Source organism: Protopterus annectens, chromosome 2.part0 (assembly GCF_019279795.1).
Source record: "Protopterus annectens isolate FY-2018-M chromosome 2.part0, PAN1.0, whole genome shotgun sequence".
NCBI classification, from domain to species: Eukaryota; Metazoa; Chordata; order Ceratodontiformes; family Protopteridae; genus Protopterus; species Protopterus annectens.
Window position 1 is genome coordinate 1,107,217,786 of NC_056728.1, and position 18,299 is coordinate 1,107,236,084.

At 39.1% G+C, this 18,299-nt stretch overlaps 1 protein-coding gene across 1 annotated transcript in view; it reads right to left on the reverse strand.

Annotated features, from left to right (window-relative positions):
• The window catches only part of ARHGEF38 (Rho guanine nucleotide exchange factor 38), a 627,494-nt gene that overhangs the window by 459,814 nt on the left and 149,381 nt on the right, over nt 1–18,299 (reverse strand). Inside the window, exon 2 of the mRNA XM_044061308.1 lies at nt 514–701. Coding sequence (XP_043917243.1) covers nt 514–701 — 188 coding nt within the window. The remainder of the gene's footprint in view (nt 1–513; nt 702–18,299) is intronic.

The following is an 18,299-nucleotide window of genomic DNA, read 5'->3' on the forward strand; positions in this document are numbered from 1 at the left end:
AGCAGGACCACACAGGAAAAAGATTTAAATGTTTTTACTCCACCACTGGTACCTCGGCCATTCGCCTTCAACCAAGCGAATGGCCGAGGTACCAGTGGTAGAGTAAACAATTTAAACCTTTTTCCTGTGTGGTCCTGCTTCTTGCTGTTTTGTTATATATTTTGATTTGTAACTGATGCATCAGTATACTGAACTAATTGGTCTTAATCAAATGGTTGCCATTTATTTGTCTTGACAATGCATTTTAGTGAAACCAAAATGAGTGATAAAATAATTTTCTTTGTCAAGGACAAAGCTCAAAACATCATCAACATCTACTTCTTTAGAAGTCAGTCATCTCTGAGTCTGTAAAATGTAATATCAGTAGAATATTTATGTGTGAAAAAGTTCAACTCATACTACAGTAGTTACTGTTCATAAACTAAAATAAAAGGAAACTTCTGATGTGGTTTCTGTGCAATGAGATGTACAATAGCTATAAAGGAGTACTCCTGCTGACAAAAAAAAAATTACCTGTAGATTCCTCAGTGGCTGCACAACCTCTTGGATACACAGCTCTACGTCACAGAGGAAGTCCTTCTCTGTCTGCACCAGTTCCATAATAACCTTTGCCCTCTTGGCCATCATTCTTTGTTTCTTCTCTTCAGGGTCCAGAGTGGGAGTCACTGGGGCAGAAGAACTTGTATTTGGAGACATCTTTTCTGCCATAAAGTAAAAAAAGAATGAAAGAACTCCAGTGTTCAGTTTTGTCATTAAAGACCTTGGTTGTTTTTCTTTAATTATTAGAGACTTTAGGAACGCTTGTAATTGAAGAAAACAAGGCACAGAAGCACGACTGGAAGCATAAAATGTTAAAAAGTTTAATGAGGTAAGTGCTTTCACACCAAATACTAGTGCTTCTTCAGACCATATAAAAAAACTACGTCAGCAAACACTTTTAATATATTCACTCTAGTTCAAAGCAGCCAATGAACATCAGAGAAGGGTAAAAACTTAACTACAGCTTGTATTATTTAAAGAAACATTGTGCTTTCAGTGCAGGTTTAATAGAAACCCTGTCATTTAGACCTGGGTATTTATCAGCTTTCCATAAAATAATCCAATGCAATTCTCTGCTTTCATTGAAATTTTTCACCTCACCTCCACGTATATTTTCAGAAATAATTTCAACAACTTGAAATCTAAAGCCATGTTCATTTTCATTCTGCATGCAGTGTCTTGCTAGTGCATTTTAGGGTAACCATTCCTAATACAATACATATGCTCCCTGAGTCGTTCCATCAGTGACCTATTAGTTTTCTCTACATAGAAACAGTGGCAAACTCTGCATGTCGCCAGATAAATCAAATTCCTGGTTCAACAGTTAGCTTTAACTTCAAATTTATACTCAAACTGGGTGACTGGATGAATAAAACATGCTGATGTATTAATAAATGTACAGAAATTGCATGTAAGGCATTGTTTAGTACCTGCTCAACCACCACCTAGTCTCTTATCTTTTTCTTTTGCATTTTTATAACAGAGTTGCCTTTTAAGAGATTTCTTGTTCTTAAAAGCAAAATTTGGTCTGTGACCAGCAACGTTTGAAATATCATTGTCTAAACTCAATATAGACCAATTCGACTTAATAATGTTCATTATACCAGTCATATCACTAGTATAAAATAAAGGCATAGGCACACTATTCCTATTACTAATGTCCTGGGGAGACTGCGTCAAAGGCTTGATTTGAAAAATATGGCTTTGCCTTATTTACCCTTTGTGTAACGCACATACCCATGTCCCTTTCAACCTCACATGCTTTATAGCCCCTTTCATGAAATTCAGATTATTACCACCTATTTATCTGTTGAATTCCCACTAATTTCAGTTTTCCATGAACTCCCAAAATACATAAGAATGCATTACAACCACCACTTAGATCTATTGTCTCAGGAAGTGGTTGGCTCACAGAGCCATTTTCTATATTTATTGAAAAGAACCTGAAACCTCTATTGGAGAGACAGGAAGAGGTCCTGAGAGACAGCAAACAGTTTCTCAAAGACTTATATAAATATAGTGTAAATGGGAAGTTGAGAGGTGGCTTTTTGTTAGTAACAATGGATGTTGTATCAATATTTACTGCCATCCCTCATTCTTTGGGAATTACTATGGTACATGAATTCCTTGTTAAACACAGCAAGTATACCCCAAGTAAAATTTGTCTTATTTGTATGTTCCTGGAAATTGTGCTAGAAAAAAATGTATTCCTTTTCGAAGGATATCTGTTTCTACAGAAGGTTGGCGTAGCTATGAGCACACCCTGTGCGAAAAACTGGAGGGTTAACTTCAGTCCAGCAAACTTTAGAAAAATAGCTGAAATTATATTAATTTATAGGTTACGCAATAAAAGAAGCTATCTCTCAAGTTTTCAATGCAGCTAGAGACACTGAGTCTGTACTAGGAAGCTTTCTGTATTGTCCTTGGAGTGAACTAATTGCTACTTTTAAAGCATGAAGGAATGCAATTGTTTTATGACTTCCAGCATCTGCCAAAAATCGGAGTAAAAGCCCTTGTCTGTATATTTTTACAGGTAGATGCCAAATGCTGCTAGCTTCAAGCAATGGGGGGGGGGGGTTTGGCCTGGGAACTAGAAGTCAGATGACCAGAAATGATGTCTTTCTGCAAGCTATCCCAGCAGTAATATTTTAGATATTAATTTGAGAAGTCTCTTAGTCAGACGGAGCATTCTGTATTTGGTCTTGGACTTCACAAGAACCATTCACCACATCTGCCTTACTGTAATGAAGTAAGTTTCTAGGGAACAGTATAACTCTCTTAGATATAGTCAGGAATATAGTAAAGCTTAGTTTAGATCTTTTTCTTTATTTGTGTGAGTCTGTACTGCAATGTTATTTTAAATATTCCCTGTGGTTTTGAACTCTGATGCCACTGTGAATATATATTTAGTATTGTTTTGTTGTTTTTTTATTTATTATTAAACATATTTCAACACTTCATTGTGGCTGTGAAGAAATATTTAGGTTTTGAGAATGCTTGCATATTTATTTGGTGACATTGTGTGTGCCACTCCTAATAGCCTTACTCTTGGTCAAACTACCATTTGTATTAGTATGAAAAGTATACAATAAGGTTGGACACCCTTTGGTAAGGGCCTTAAAGTAGCTGATAAGGAGTGGCTGGTGGCAGTGGAAACTACCTTATAGTCTGGGCGGAAGGGGGCATAGCTAGTAAACCTGTGCCAGCCTTTCACAGGGGTGTGTGTGTGTGTGTGTGTGTGTGTGTGTGTGTGTGTGTGTGTGTGTGTGTGTGTGTGTGTGTGTGTGTATGTGTGTGTGTGTAAATCAAACCTCAAAGTGTGTGTGTGTCAGCTACTCGGGCATGGACATGAAGTACTGGTTGAACAGTGAGGGTGCTGGAGGTCTTGGCTTGAGATCTCAACTCTATAGCTGTGCCGGTGGGGACCCTATTGGGGATCTGGAGAAAAACAGATAAAGCATCCCCGGACTGACTGGTCTCTGTGTGCTCTTTAGAGAAATTGCACTTGATGCAGAGAGCTGCATCTGGAAATACTGTGTGTGCACCACTTATCCTCCCAGTGAATGTCCCGCCACAGGTGCCAGTGGTGAGGATTGAGGCTCCTTGATTACTGGTCCAGTGGTGGGTCGTCACAACATGTACTGGCTTTTTCAAAGCAAGATTGAGGTGCAGTGGGGATTGGGGGATTTGCTCTTTCCCCACTGTATTGCAGTCTTGGAGATGGTATATAAAATTAACAGGAGGTGTGGGGGTTTCTGGGGCTTGCCCCCCGCTAAAAACTTTTTGAAATTTTTTTTGCTATTCTTTTTTTTGATTGGCTAGTGATTGGCATTTTGTGTTCCATCCTTTGCCATTCAATGCAATTCAATGCAAGCAGCACTGTTTCCTACTGATTCTTTCACATGCCATATGCTTCTCTAGTTCCAGTGATAATGATCTTTATTCAGTGACACAGAGTTTTCTTAGAAATCTATTTAATAAAGCAATATAATGTAATTATTTATTGGAAAACATAAGTACTAAACTGCACCCCTCCAAAAAGCAACTACTTCTGACTCATTTAGAAGTGTAACAGACCCATTCAGGTAATTTGTTAAAGGATGATATTAATTTTGGCAGCATTCTCCATCACAGCAAAAGCAGGTTATAATCTACTTATATTTCATGCAAGTCATGACAGCACATCACCACCCAGTTCACCTCACTGTACCCATGAGTCAAGATTACATTTCCTTTGTTCCTTCTGCCATCACTGAAACATGGCAACAAAACACCATAACAAATAATGGTTAGTAACATCTACATTTCTTTTTTGTGATGGTTCTATGGGTGCAAATACTTTGCAATATAGCATGTGAGATAATTAACATGTTCTGCACTTTATTATGGTTCAGTCATATTACTAACATTTTATTTGCCTTATGCATTTGCTGCGATAAGAATACAATCCCAGTTGATTATATTTAGCTATTTGATATGTCTTGAGCACGCTCTGAAAATGAGCCTTACCCAAAAATATTAACCTGATTAACACATGTGTGCACATAAATAAATACAATATATAGGGGGTAAGTACAAACATATTTTATACAAACCCTGTAGTGTCTTGTTATCGAATAAAACTCTTAGGCTTTGATCTTGGGGTTTACTTGGTATAGCACTGTTCATGCTGTGCACAAAATTTCTTTAGCAGCTTTGCCTTGTAGATTTTTTATTTGTATATCATACATAATATTATGGCACATGGCATCTAGCCTTGTGCCTTAATAACTTAGTATATTAAACAAAAGAAAGGGATTTGTCTGGCAGTTAGTAAAGCAGACTGTTTAATATACACAGTTAGTAAGGCACAAGGCTAGATGCCATGTGCCATAATATTATGTATGATATACAAATAAAATAATCTACAAGGCAAAGCTGCTAAAGAAATGAGCTGTTAACAAGCTGCTTCCTGTAGTTTAGGGTTTGATTTCCTCAGCCTCTGTCTACTGTGCAGCTCTGGGCAAGTTACTTCACTGGGCAGTGCTCAGGGCAATTGGGAACTGGGCTAGGCTCCTCAATAATCTCTTTAATTGGATACCTAGTAACAACCCATAACCTTTTGGGATGTTGTATGTTATATTTACACACCCAAAGTGATGATACATTATCTCTGATGGTAACATTTAAGCAATAATACACAACATGCCACCACAAGAGACGGTATAGAATTGCACAATAGCTCATCCCTTTTTCTTTATAGCTGTCTGGCAGTGCTTTTGTTTTCTGTAGTCAAACAAAATAAAAGAATGCAGCAGTAGTTCAGTGGTAACTAGTGTGGCTGTGGCTGTGGTGTGGTTTTGGTTGTTGCTCTACATGTATGAAGGATGAAGGATTTTCAAAATGAAGCAATTGTAGTGCACATATACTACATGTGCTTGATAATTTTTACAACAAAATTACAAAAAAGTTTTATATGTACACAGTACTTAGGATTGAAACTTGAACAATAGTGGAAACAAAAAATGCATCATACCAATAGTTATACAAACTGATGAATTCAAATAGTAGTAAAAATCTACTTTTATTATTTTGAATTAATGAACGTTCCTCTGGTGCTGTTGATGTTGGTCTAAGAGAAGTACAATCCAAACACAGTATCCACAGTTTAAACAAATGACACAGTAAATTATACAATCAAATAAATAAATGTTAAGCCAGATAGAGTCATACAACAGATATTAATATGCTGTTTCTCTAGTGTGGACACTTTACTGCCACGTTAGCATTTTAATAGAATTTCCTAACCCAAACCTCGGGATATGGCAGCTTTTAAAAAAACCTCTTCCATATTATCCAGTATATTTTAAGTATTTCCTTCCATCTGACTCAGACCAGCTTCTGTCAGTAAACATCACATGATTTGAATGAAGTGCCACAAAATGTGTTGTCACTGATTTCCACGTTAGTAGTTTGGCAGTATTTACAAGTTCACTAAACAGTTTCTAAGTTGTGTCCCACTTCACCCTGCAATGAAATAGAAACAGCATGCACAGACTGTGGTGCCGCAGGGTGGTGATGGCAGGTAAGAGGGGTTATTCTGTATGAACAATGAACATACTTGCCTGCCTGCTTCTCCTACTTGGGGTAAATATCCATGGTACATACTTTACTGTGCCACCAGGTCTAAATATAAATGTAATCACCAAGTTACATGAGGTCCATTTCTTAGAGGATCTACACCATGAACCATTAACCTGCACTGTGAGAAGCAGGATATTTCATGCCTCGAAGTCAGTATCAGCGCATTCTTGTATGCCACTGAGAATGCTGATTCACATCAAAGTTCATGAATAACAATGACTGGAGATAATATCTACAAATATATGAAAGCCAGCATGAGAAATAAATAACCCATTATTTTGCTGTGCTCACTGGAGCTTCTGACAGATTCAGAAATGTATTCACGCTTAAAGACATGTAGTACAACTGAAGCATACCTCCCCAAGTATGCCTCATTATGAGGAGCATTTCTCATTCTGAGTCTTAAAAGTCAATGTTTCTCACAGTTTTACACTGAATGGATCACGCATACATTTACCAGTGTATAAAATATGATTACTTTTTGGTTTCTTTGTAAAAAATACTGTTTTTCTTGACTTTTTCTATGCTACTATATAATCTTGCTGGAGCCTTTCTCCTCTGGTCTCCAGTGAAAATGGGCTAATGCAGCTCAGTTAGACCTTTCTGGTAAACAAAGGCAATAAATAAATAAATAAGTTTCTGCCACAGTTCTATGATGACTGCTGTGCGTGTGTGTGTGTGTGTGTGTGTGTGTGTGTGTGTGTGTGTGTGCGCACGCACGCACGCACGCAACTGTGCATTCATATGCATGTGTGTATAGACACACACACACACACACATACATTCATATGCAAGTGTGTATGTGTGTGTGTGTTCGGGGGGAGTATGTGTATGAGGCAGCATAAGACTTGCAATAAAAAAAAGTTTACCCAAGAATTTTGCTATGACATACCTGTTCTAGCTACTTAAATCTCACTATAGCAAAGTTTTTTTTTCCTTTATTTCAAAGAATAATCATGAGTAAATTTAAAATTGTAGAGGAATATCATAATAATACATTTTTAGAAACTGAGCATTGGAAAACTCACTAAAGTTGAGTCATCACTAAAGGCTTTTCATTCAGAAAAAAGGAGGTTATTGTCCCACTGTATTCATCCCTCATTAGACCTATCATAGAGTACAACACCCCATTTGTTATGTACCTAACAAGACATCTGCAACAACTGGAAAGGCCACAGAAACACCTCACTAAAGGAATCACAGGCCTAAAGCAGATGCCCTATGCTTACTGGCAAAAAAACTCCAGCTATACACTGTCGCATATTGTCTGTTCAGAGGCGATCTCTGCTTAACATACAAGGCCATGTCAAACCCAGAGCTGTTGGACTTGCTACACTTAAAGAAGTCCCAATCCATCAGAGCCACATGCTCCAGAGACCTAAACCTTGTCATCACAATGAACAAAACATGCTAGAGGGATAGGTTTCTGACCCAGAGACTCCCCATACTCTGGAATAGACTGCCCATACATGTCAAGCAGAGTGCCTCTTTGGCCCTCTTCAAAAGGAATCTTGACGACTGAACAGGATATAGGAAATTTACCCCGGGGATCACGTCAGTCACCCTGCTTGACAGGGAACCAGTGAAGTAAATATCATGGGAAGAAATAGCCAGGGAATTGTTATTGCTAGGGTTGTACAGGCCCTAGGGCCGATAACCTAGTACCAACCTATGAATCTATAATGTGATAGGTGAAAATTCAAAGTTCAGAATACAAACATAGTCCTGTGATACATTGTACTAATTGCAAGAAATTAAAAAAATGGCACCTTATTTACAGCTGAGGTCTTTAAGGTACTCATTAAATAATAATACATGGGTGTGCCTTTGCATTGTTATATAAGTATATCTTACTTTGTTGACAATATTTGTTTTAAACAGCAGCAGAGTGGCACAGCAGTTAGTATTGTCACCTCACAGCAAAAGATACCCCAGTTTGGTTCTAGGCTGGGATGCCTTCTGTGCAGATTCTACATGTCTGCCCTGTGTTTGCACATGGGTTTCCTTCAATTGCTTCAGTTTCCTTTCACATTCCAAAAGACATGCAGTAGGTGGATTGGACAATGTAAATTGGCCACAGGTCTGAGTGTGCATGCAAGTATGTGGTGTGGAAGAACAACAGTGGCAGGGCTGGCCACCTGATGGTGTAAACCTTGGCTCTACATGATTGTCACTGGTGAAATGACACCCTAACCCCATGTGCAAAAACGGGATAAAGGGATTGTGGATGGATGGATGGATTTTGGAGGTTGGATGAAATTCTACTTTATTTTTGATATTTACTACAAATTCCAGGCATATAGTACTACAGAATAATCAGGACGTTTATTTATAACCATTTATTTAAGCTGAATTGTTTATAACATACTATATTCAGGATGCTTACAATACTCAGAATGCAGCATATTTGATACACTTATTGTAAATGCATTTAGAATGAATATCATAGCAGAATTCAAAAGACAAGAGGTGGGAATCACTACCAAAGTGTGAAAAGTGTAAAATTGTAGTTCAGTATGATGCAGTCATGCAAATAGTTTGCAGTTCCTGAAGAGGTAGAAAATGAAATCTAAGCTAGTTATACAATAGATACAGTAAATAGTCCAAGCTGAGTTAGCAAAATTCTAATGAAGATCTTCCCTGTGAAAAACATCAAGTCACATCCCTTCTATCAGTTCATGGACAGTATAAAAAGAGGTAAGAGACAGTTAGTAAACTGAAATTTACTTAAAAAAAATGAAGTATTGGGTATCCATGAGGTTGTAAGAGAGGGGGCATAAAAAGATTTAATACTTCAGGACTGGCACTGTGGTTTGTGGATAACCCAGTGAGTACCAGAGCTGTACGCAAAGCCAAACTGCAATACCAGTGGAGATTCTGTAAAAAGCAGAGTTCTTTCAGCATAAATGATCAGAAATTTCTTGAAGTTATAGTGTAATAATTTAAGTCCTGAATTCTGATACAGTACATGCTAACAGTATCAAAATTATGTGTTAGCTGTGCTCTGTGGAGTGCATTTTTCAACTCTTCCTGTTCAGAGTTTCATACTTCGTCTCCTATTACTAATCACTCTAGCTCTTTGCCACCACAATGTGTAAGTAAGAATAGTTTCCCTATTCCCTTGTCTATTCAGCTTCCCCATTCCTTCTATCCTTCTATTTTATTTAGTTCAAGGTTGTGGCGAAGCCAGAAGATTTCGCAGCATTCACTAAGCAACAGACAAAAATTTAACCCTGGAGAGTATGCCAGTCTGCTGCAGGTTGCATTCACATATTTACTCACACAGCATGTATTCGAGGCATAGAATAAAAATGGAATACCCAGCAAAATGCCATGTGGACATACAAAGAACACGCAGACTCTGTATAGAAGGCACTCCATCTGGGAACTCAGTTGTACAGCCAAGTGTGTGAGGCAGCACACTGACCATGTTGTCACTGATACAAATTAAAAGGCATTAAGAACATATCTAGCTGTGAATATTTCACACAATTAGAAATATTTTTAAATGGCAAGTATTATTAAATAAGTACTACTAGATTACTAAAAATGAATTATTGTTGAATGCAAATTGTTGATTCCAAACACACAAAATACTCAATTATTATAGTCATTAGTGCAATCGCAAAGAATCCATGAGTCATAAGTATGGGAAATTTTAATCTTAGAAATCTGTATAAATGCCATAATGTTTTTCCCACCATGAAACACTAATAGGGTAAGACTACCATACATGCTTTAAAGTTCCTATGGAATTACACCTATGACAACATGTATGCCCTCTTGTACAACACATGGATGCTCAGTTATGCTGTGGCAATAATTTTCTGCTGTATATTATAGTTCTGGAAGAAGAAAAACACTTGAAATAGCTACTCATACAATAACTGTGTCCTCCAAATTTGGTGTTTTTAATATTTCATTATTCAGCTTGCTTATTATTTTCTTATTGGAATTATTTTTTTTTGTATATAACTCAACCTCAGGAATTTTAAATATTTAAAGGAGATGCCTGGCTCTTCTTCTGTCAGTGTTTATCCAGACTGAACCACCCCATCAGGAGCATCTAATAAAAAATGTCTTGGTATTAAAACACTTGACATCTTATGAAAAATGCTCTTTAGTTGTAATTCTGTTATTTTATGACCATTTAAATGCAAGTGGGAGCCATGCCAGCAGAGGAACTAACTGTCAGGGAAACTTATTATCATACAGAGTTGTTTATGTTTTTGAATAGCCTTTGAGAATCATATATGTGCAAATCAGAAGATATAAAGGCTGTTGATCATTCTAACCATTTAGAGAATCAAAGCTGCAATGTATTTGAGATACTAAAAATGTGGTATTTTAGTATTTCAAGATTACAAAATGAATCCATATTTTATATATATATATATATATATATATATATATATATATATATATATTCGAAGATATAAAGTCAGATTCATTATGGCACTTGTAATAATTTAGTCATAACTGAATGAAAGTTGATTGCTGAGGATCAGTTGCAGGATACATGCATTTATTTGATTTTTAAAGTCAAAATTATTCAGGGTATTTCCAGGATTCCTCCCCAGTGAATAATTTTATCCAAATACTTTCTATTTTATTATACCAACTTAACAGGGAAATTATTATATGTTATTTAAAAAAGGTATCCAGATAAGATAAATGTTACTTTTAAAGGAAACAATCCTGCCTGCAAATAATAGTTTAATAGTTTCACATTATGCCAGTTGTTAACAACTGATTCCATCTGGTAGACTGTTGCTTGTATTTGAGCTGCAGCTACATGTCTATGTTTTACAGAGACAGTCAACCCATAAGTTTAATTATATAAACTATATCTCTTTTTAATGCCATTTGTGATAGTTAAAGGATGTATTTCTTATTTTTTATTAATATTATAAACAGCTTTTTTAATCATACTGCATCTAATCTTTCCAGTCAACCTTAGATATTAGCAACATCAAATCATCTGCGTATTGTATCAATATTATTTGTGATGTATAGGTGGATTGGACACTCTAAATTGGCCACAGGTGTGACTGTGAGTGTATGGTGTGGAAGTATTACTGGGGCAGGGCTAGCTACCCGGTGGTGTAAACATTGACTCTAGATGATTGTCACTTTTGAAGTGACACCCTGGCCCTATGTGTAAAAATGGGAAAGAGGGGCTGTAGATGGATGGATGTATTAATCTCCAGTGGATAAATATTTGGGTAATTTTGTAAAGTTTAAAATAGGATTTATTGCAAAAAGATTAAAGATGGGGATAAGGGGAACAACTATTTTTTTGAATTCACACTATTGATATGAATATATAATTTAATTCAATAGAAAGGAATGGCTATTAAATTTACCAATGAATGGGGTATACCGGTATTTAATAACTTGAAAAAGGTAGAGTTGATTCAGTGAATCAAAAGCTTTATGTGCATCCAGTGAACAAAATGCCATGCTTAAGTTCTGAATGGCATTTTATTTTTGTAGTAAAAAATAGACTTTGTAGCAAATTAATTACTGAATTCCTTCTTTTGTCTGGCATAAAATCAAATAGTTGGGGTGAATAAAATTATATTGGCAAGTTTCTATAATATCACATTATTAATGTACTTTGCCAGAATTTTATAATTAGAATTATAAAGTGCAGTAGGTCTAAAGTTGCTGGGATTGAAAGAATCTTTACATGGTTTCTTTAATGGAATTATTTTTACCAAATAAAAATTTAGAGCTATGGTTGCTGGTGTCTTCATAAGACTAATAAACATGTTTTCTTAGATTAAAATAATAGGTGGAAGAAAATTCTTCATAAAACTTAGAGATTAAATCTGATCCAGGTGCATATTTAAATGAGACAGAGGAATTTATCATTTCACTTTCATTATTGTTTCATCAAACTCAGAGTTGTTTTCTGCCATAATTTTGCATGAAATTTAAATGGTCTTCTCTACTGTAAGTTTCATTAGAAATATGAAATGAGCTAGGATAATGCTTGAGGTAATTAACTAGTTTATTATCATAGGCTTGACTCACAGGCAATCAAGTCCTTGTATGCTCAAAACCATTCTGCAAAAGTCAGAATGCTGAATTCTGGTATACCCGACACAGACATCAAACCTCAGAACTCCCTACTGCTCTGGACCTAGGAATAAGCGTTACCATGGGTCCAGAAAGGAGCAAAGTTGGACAGTCGGTAACGTCGGTTTTTGACATTACAACATTTGCAATGTGGGACTTGCTCAGGTGGACCTGACCACCTGTGAGTCGAGTACATAATAGTAAACCAATTAACCATATCACGAGTCTCAGCAAGTGTGCTTGAATCAGTTTTAATGTGTTGTTTGAAGTTATTCTTCTTCTTTTGGCTTTTCCCAGTTAGGGGTCGCCACAGAGGATCACCTGTCCGCTTATGACTGGCAGTGGAGTTTTTTATGGTGTTGAGTTGCCAGCTCAGCACCCAACCTTCCACAGAAGGCAGACATATGCATGCACTCATGCCTAGGGCCATTTTAGTGTCCAATCCACCTACAGCATGTCTTGGGGATGTGGGAGGAAACCGGAACACCTGGAGGAAACCCACGTGACCACAGGGAGGACATGCAGACTCCACACAGAAGGCACCCCAGTTGAGGATCAAACCGGAGAACCTCTTGCTGTGAGGTGGAAATGCTAACCGTTGCACCACTGTGGCTGCCCATGAAGTTATTTTTGTATAATGTTGAAAAAAACAATTCCCTTGAAGAAAGTACCATGAAATAGTCTTCATACACTTTATATGTTTTTTTTTTTCAAATCCAGCTTCGCTCATGTTTTTTCCCACTCTCCTATTAAACTAAAATATCATTTACACTATTACTTATAGGTTCATAGGTTCATACTAGGCTATCTGACCTAGGGCATTTATAAGCCTAGCCAGAATGTGTTTGGCTTTCGCCACCCATTTTAAATTTATTTTGCTATGCCCTTTTTCGAGGTTAGTATACTGTGCCTCTATCTAACAGTGACACAGAAGTGATACCCGGGGTAAACCTACGATCTCCCATCCACTCATCAAGATTCCTCTTGAAGAGAGTCAATGAGGGACTCTGCCTAACCTGGACTGGGATTTTATTCCAGAGTGAAGGGAGCCTCTGGGTTATGAATCTGTCCCTCCAGCATGTCCTATTTATTTCAGTGCTGAGGTTCAAGTCTCTCGAGGCTGTAGCTCGATGGGATTTGGATTTTCTGAGGTGCAGCATGTCCATTAATTCCGGGTTGGACATGGCTTTATACGTCAGGCACAGATCGCCTCTGAACAGGCGGTATGCCACTGAGTAGAGCTGGAGTTTCTTTAACCGGGCAGCATATGGCATCTGTTTGAGCCCTTTGATCCTCTTGGTGAGGTACTTTTGGGGTCTTTCCAGTTGCTGCAGGTGTCTGGTAAGGTACATCCCAAAGGGGCATTGTACTCAATTATGGGCCTGATGAGGGATGAGTAAAGAGGCATGATGACCTCCCCTGATCTAGATGTGAATCCCTTCAAGATTAGGTGGGCTATATAAAATGTTTTTCTAACCACTTTGGCCACGTGGTTGTCAAATGAGAGATTGCTATCAACTTGGGTCCCCAGGTCCCTAATTACTTCTTCTGTACTTAATGGATTTCCACCTATGTGGTAATTTGTGGGCACTTTGTTTTTGCCAAAGGGGATGACTATACACTTTTTGGCATTTAGCTTGAGGCCATGGCACTGGCACCAGTTGTCTGTTTCTATGAGGCCCTTTTGGAGGATACTTGTGTCGGCTGGAGAGTTGATTATGGCACCCAGTTTGCAGTCATCTGCGAACTTGGTCAGCCACAGTCCTTCCATGTTGGCCTGTACCTCCGAGAAATATATACCGAACAAGAGAGGTCCCAGGACTGAGCCTTGTGGGACACCACTTGTAACTGGTTTGGAGTCTGACATGGCTCCAGCAATTCTAACCATGTGGGTTCTGTCCTTGAGCCAGTTTGCAATCCATCTAGTGACATAGGGGTTTATATTTAAGCTGGTGAGCTTATCTATAATGCCCGAGTGGGGTATTGTATCGAAGGCTTTAGGTCCAGGTAGGCTGTGTGGACCACCTTCCCTCAATGGCCTTGGTGACTGTTTCAAAGAAATCAACCAGGTTTAAGAGGCAGGATCTGCCCTTAACAAAGCCGAACTGGGTAGGATCCAGTGTTTGTAGGTCCCCAATATCTTTATTTATGAGGTCCATGATGATCCTTTCCATAGCTTTGCAGACCAAGCTAGTCAGGCTTATGGGACGATAGTTTCCAGGATCCGTTGAGGCACCACCTTTATGGAGAGGGACCACTGTTGCTGCACGCCACTCTTTGGGCACATATCCTGTAGTAAGGCTGAGATTGAACAGTAGTTTTATGTTTGGGTTTAGCTCTTCTTTGAGTTCATGTAGGATGCAGCCCGGGACACCATCTGGTCCCATTGATGCTGTGTTTTTTGCTTTGGAGAGGGCGGCTCTTACCTGAGCATCTGAGATGTCAGGGGGGCAGCACTCTGCTGGGATAGATATTTGCCCTTTTGGTGGGGAGGGGGTGGAGAAGTTTGCGCTGAACCTGTCAGCTAGGATGTTGGCAATGTATGTGGGTTCGGTGTATTTTTGTCATTTTGGACTAATTCTGAGCATATCTGGGAATTACCACCCAGGTTCCTAACATAACTAAAGAAAGCCTTGTGATTATCCTTAGTGTCCTGTGCAATTTTTCTCTCGAAGCTGGCCTTAGACAATTTTATGTGTGCCCGTAGTTTTTGCTAATACTGATCAGTGATGCCTTCCCTTTTGGGATTTTGCTTTATCATTTAGTAGCTTCCTCCTTCTATTGTATAGTTTGTTTATGGCTGGGGTCCACCAGACAGGACGCCTGCCTTTGGAGGATTGGGTCTTGGTTTTACTTGGGATCGATGATCCATGCATTCCTGAAGGTGTTCATAGAATGCGTTTATAAAGGATTCTGCGGTCTGGGCGTATTTTCCACAGGCCGGGGCTTTGAAGGATTCCACCTCAGTTTTGAGGAGTGTAAAATTTGCTTTAGAGAAGTTTTTCACTGTGGTTTTCTGGGCCGGGGTGGGGTCGGGATGTGAATATCCAGTGAGATTAGTTTATGGTCTGATCTTACCAGTGAGGGATACACTTCTGGTCTGGAGCATAGAGTCCCCATGTTGGTGATGATCAGGTCCAGTATGTTTTCCCCTCTTGTGGGAGTGGTAACAAGTTGTTCCATAGCATTTGAGTTTATAAATTCTAGGAACCTTTGGGCTAGGGTGTTGGAGCTAGAGTAATGCTCCCAGTCTATGTTTGGGTAGTTGAAGTCGCCCAATATAATGGTGTTTGGAGAGACCTTCATATTTTCCAGTGTTCTCAGGAAGGCCGAGTGGGGTTCCTGGGTTTGGGAGGGTGGTCTGTAGCAGGCTATAAACTGGAAGGCAGTTTTACCCACTGTTAGTTGCACATGGATAGTCTCTGATGCTTCGTGCTTTGCCACCAACCTGGAGATGTGGGTATCTTTGATGAATATCGATACTCCCCTCCTTTTGTGGTTCGGTCCAAGTTTTGGGGCTGAAAAGCATGGTATGAGGTATAACCTGGTAGTGCTGGGGTGCTCTGGGAGCCCTGAACCAGGTTTCTGTTACTGCACAGATATCAATGTTCTCCATGCTAAGGAGAGTTTCGAGTGCATGCATCTTGAGGTTTAGACTTCTGGCATTGAGCAGCATTACTCTTAGTTTCTTATCCCTTATGATACCTATGGAGGTGGGTTTGTCTTTTGAGCCTTGCCTAAAAAAGGCACTATGGGGGTAACAAGAGCCTTTGCCAATATCCGAAAGCCCAGGGGTGACAGGTGCAAGCCGTCCCTAGCGAAGCATCGTGGCTTGTCGAGCATATCATCCCAAGCTGACAGGCACTGGATCCCCTTTGAATGACACCAGTACTTAAGCCAATTGTTGAAATTGATCATCTTGTCTTCATATTGTGGCATCATTCTTGGTGAGGGTAAGATGCTACTCAAGGTCAGGGTCATACCGGCCTGGGCTACATGCTCAGAGAGCTCCTTTATGTCTCTTTTCATGTAGTCCAGGGAGGTACGTCTCAGGTCATTCACACCAGCATGGACAATGACTGAGTCATATTTGTACTTGCCTTGGAGTGACCTGAGTGCTTGTGTTATGTGGCGGATCCTAGCACCCGACAGGCTGCTCACTGTGACCCTCTCCTTGTTCAGCCTGGTGAGCGGGACGTCAGTGTGCCTGATGATAGAGTCACCTATTACAAGTGTATCAGGTGTGTTGTTTAGTCTTAAGGGCTGTGACTGTTTGGCACACTGGCTTTGTGAGAGATGTGTTGCATGTGTTTTGTTTTGGGGTAGCGGCTGCTTGGGTGTCTGCTTTGGAGGTCTCTGCTGCTTCGGCAGATCTTTATTTAGAGCCTCGAGTATGTTTTTGTGTGATTATGTGTTTGATTTGCTGTCGTGGTAGGTCTATGTGAGACTGGAATTGTAGTGAGTATGGTTTCCTTCTCCTCCTGACTGGTTATGCCAGTACTGAGTTGAGAGAGCTTAGCCTCCAGTTTGGCTATATGGTTGCATCTCTCACATGTGTTGGAATTTGTTGGGAGGAGGAGAGGGTTGTCTGTGTACATGAGGCAGTTGTAACATTGCCTCAAGATTCCCAGATTCACCAGCTGGACCGGAGAGAAGATTGACAACTGACCTTTGGACATGCTAGAATAATATTGGGAATTCCTTAATAATTGAAAACCAGGGCCAGTGGGGAGTGAGGGTGTAGTGCTTTTAATTTTAGTGCTGACTTATATAATTGCTTTAGTGAGCAAGTGCCAGGTAACTTAAGTGCAATGTGTTACAGGTAACTTAAATGCAAAAACGACAAACAGTAACTTTCTTTCAAGTGAAACAAGGAAATAAGTACAGTAAGCAATGCAGATATCACTAGTGAGCCACAGAAGCGCTGAGAAGCCATTAGGTGGAATTAGCGTTCCAGGAAATAACAAGCAAACAAACAACAAGCATATAAACAAAGCTATATTCAGCAGGCCTGGATCTAGTCTATGCTACAGCAAACAAGGTGTACCAATTTCCGTAAGATACAGTTCAAATATTCAGGCACTATAAACCTTTAACCAGAAATTCCCAGCTCAGAAGGGCAGAGTCCAGCCTCTTCTCCCACAAGAGTGCAGACCACAAACCTTCTTAATGTAAAATAACTGGCCTGAAGCCCAAGTGCCTAAACCAGAACTAATACACTTTAAGAATAACAGACACTGGGCTCTCAATCAGCAGTTCCCAACTTAGAAGGATGAAAGCTAACTGTCCTGCCACCACAGTGCATGCCACAAACCTTCCTAATGTAAAACAACTGGTCTGAAGCCAAAGTGCTTAATCCAAAAGACTTAGAATGACAGCTAAACTTTAATCAAGTTACTACCAAGCAGTAATAAATACAATTGAATACTTTAGAGAATGCCTGGATTAGTGCTCAAGTTACACAAACAAAGCTAGATCCAGCAGGCCCGAATCCAGTCTATGCCACAGCAAACAAGGCACACCAACTTCAGTAAGAAGCAGTTCAGATATGCATGCACTATAAGCCTTCAATCAGAAATTCCCAGCTCAGAAGGGCAGAGTCCAGCCTCTCCTCCCACAAGAGTGCAGACCACGAACCCTCTTAATGTAAAATAACTGGCCTGAAAGCCTAAGTGCTTAAACCAGAATTAATACACTTTTAGAATAACAGACACTGAGCCCTCAATCAGCAGTTCCCAACCTAGAAGGATGTAAGCTACCTGTTCTGCCACTACAGTGCAGACCACAAACCCTCTCAGTGCAAAACAACTGGTCCAAGCCCAAGTGTTTAAACCAAAAGGCTTAGAATGAGTTACACCAAGCAGTAATAAATACAATTGAGTACTTTTAAGATGATGCAAAAGTAAAATAAAGTAGGTAGAAACACAAGTACAGTAAAAGCAGATGAAAATTTTTTTTTTTTTTTTTTCTGAACAAGTGCTGAGATCAAAGAAACAGATTTGAGTGCTGAAACTAGAAAACTGGCTAGTTATAAGAAAAAACTAAGCTAGAAG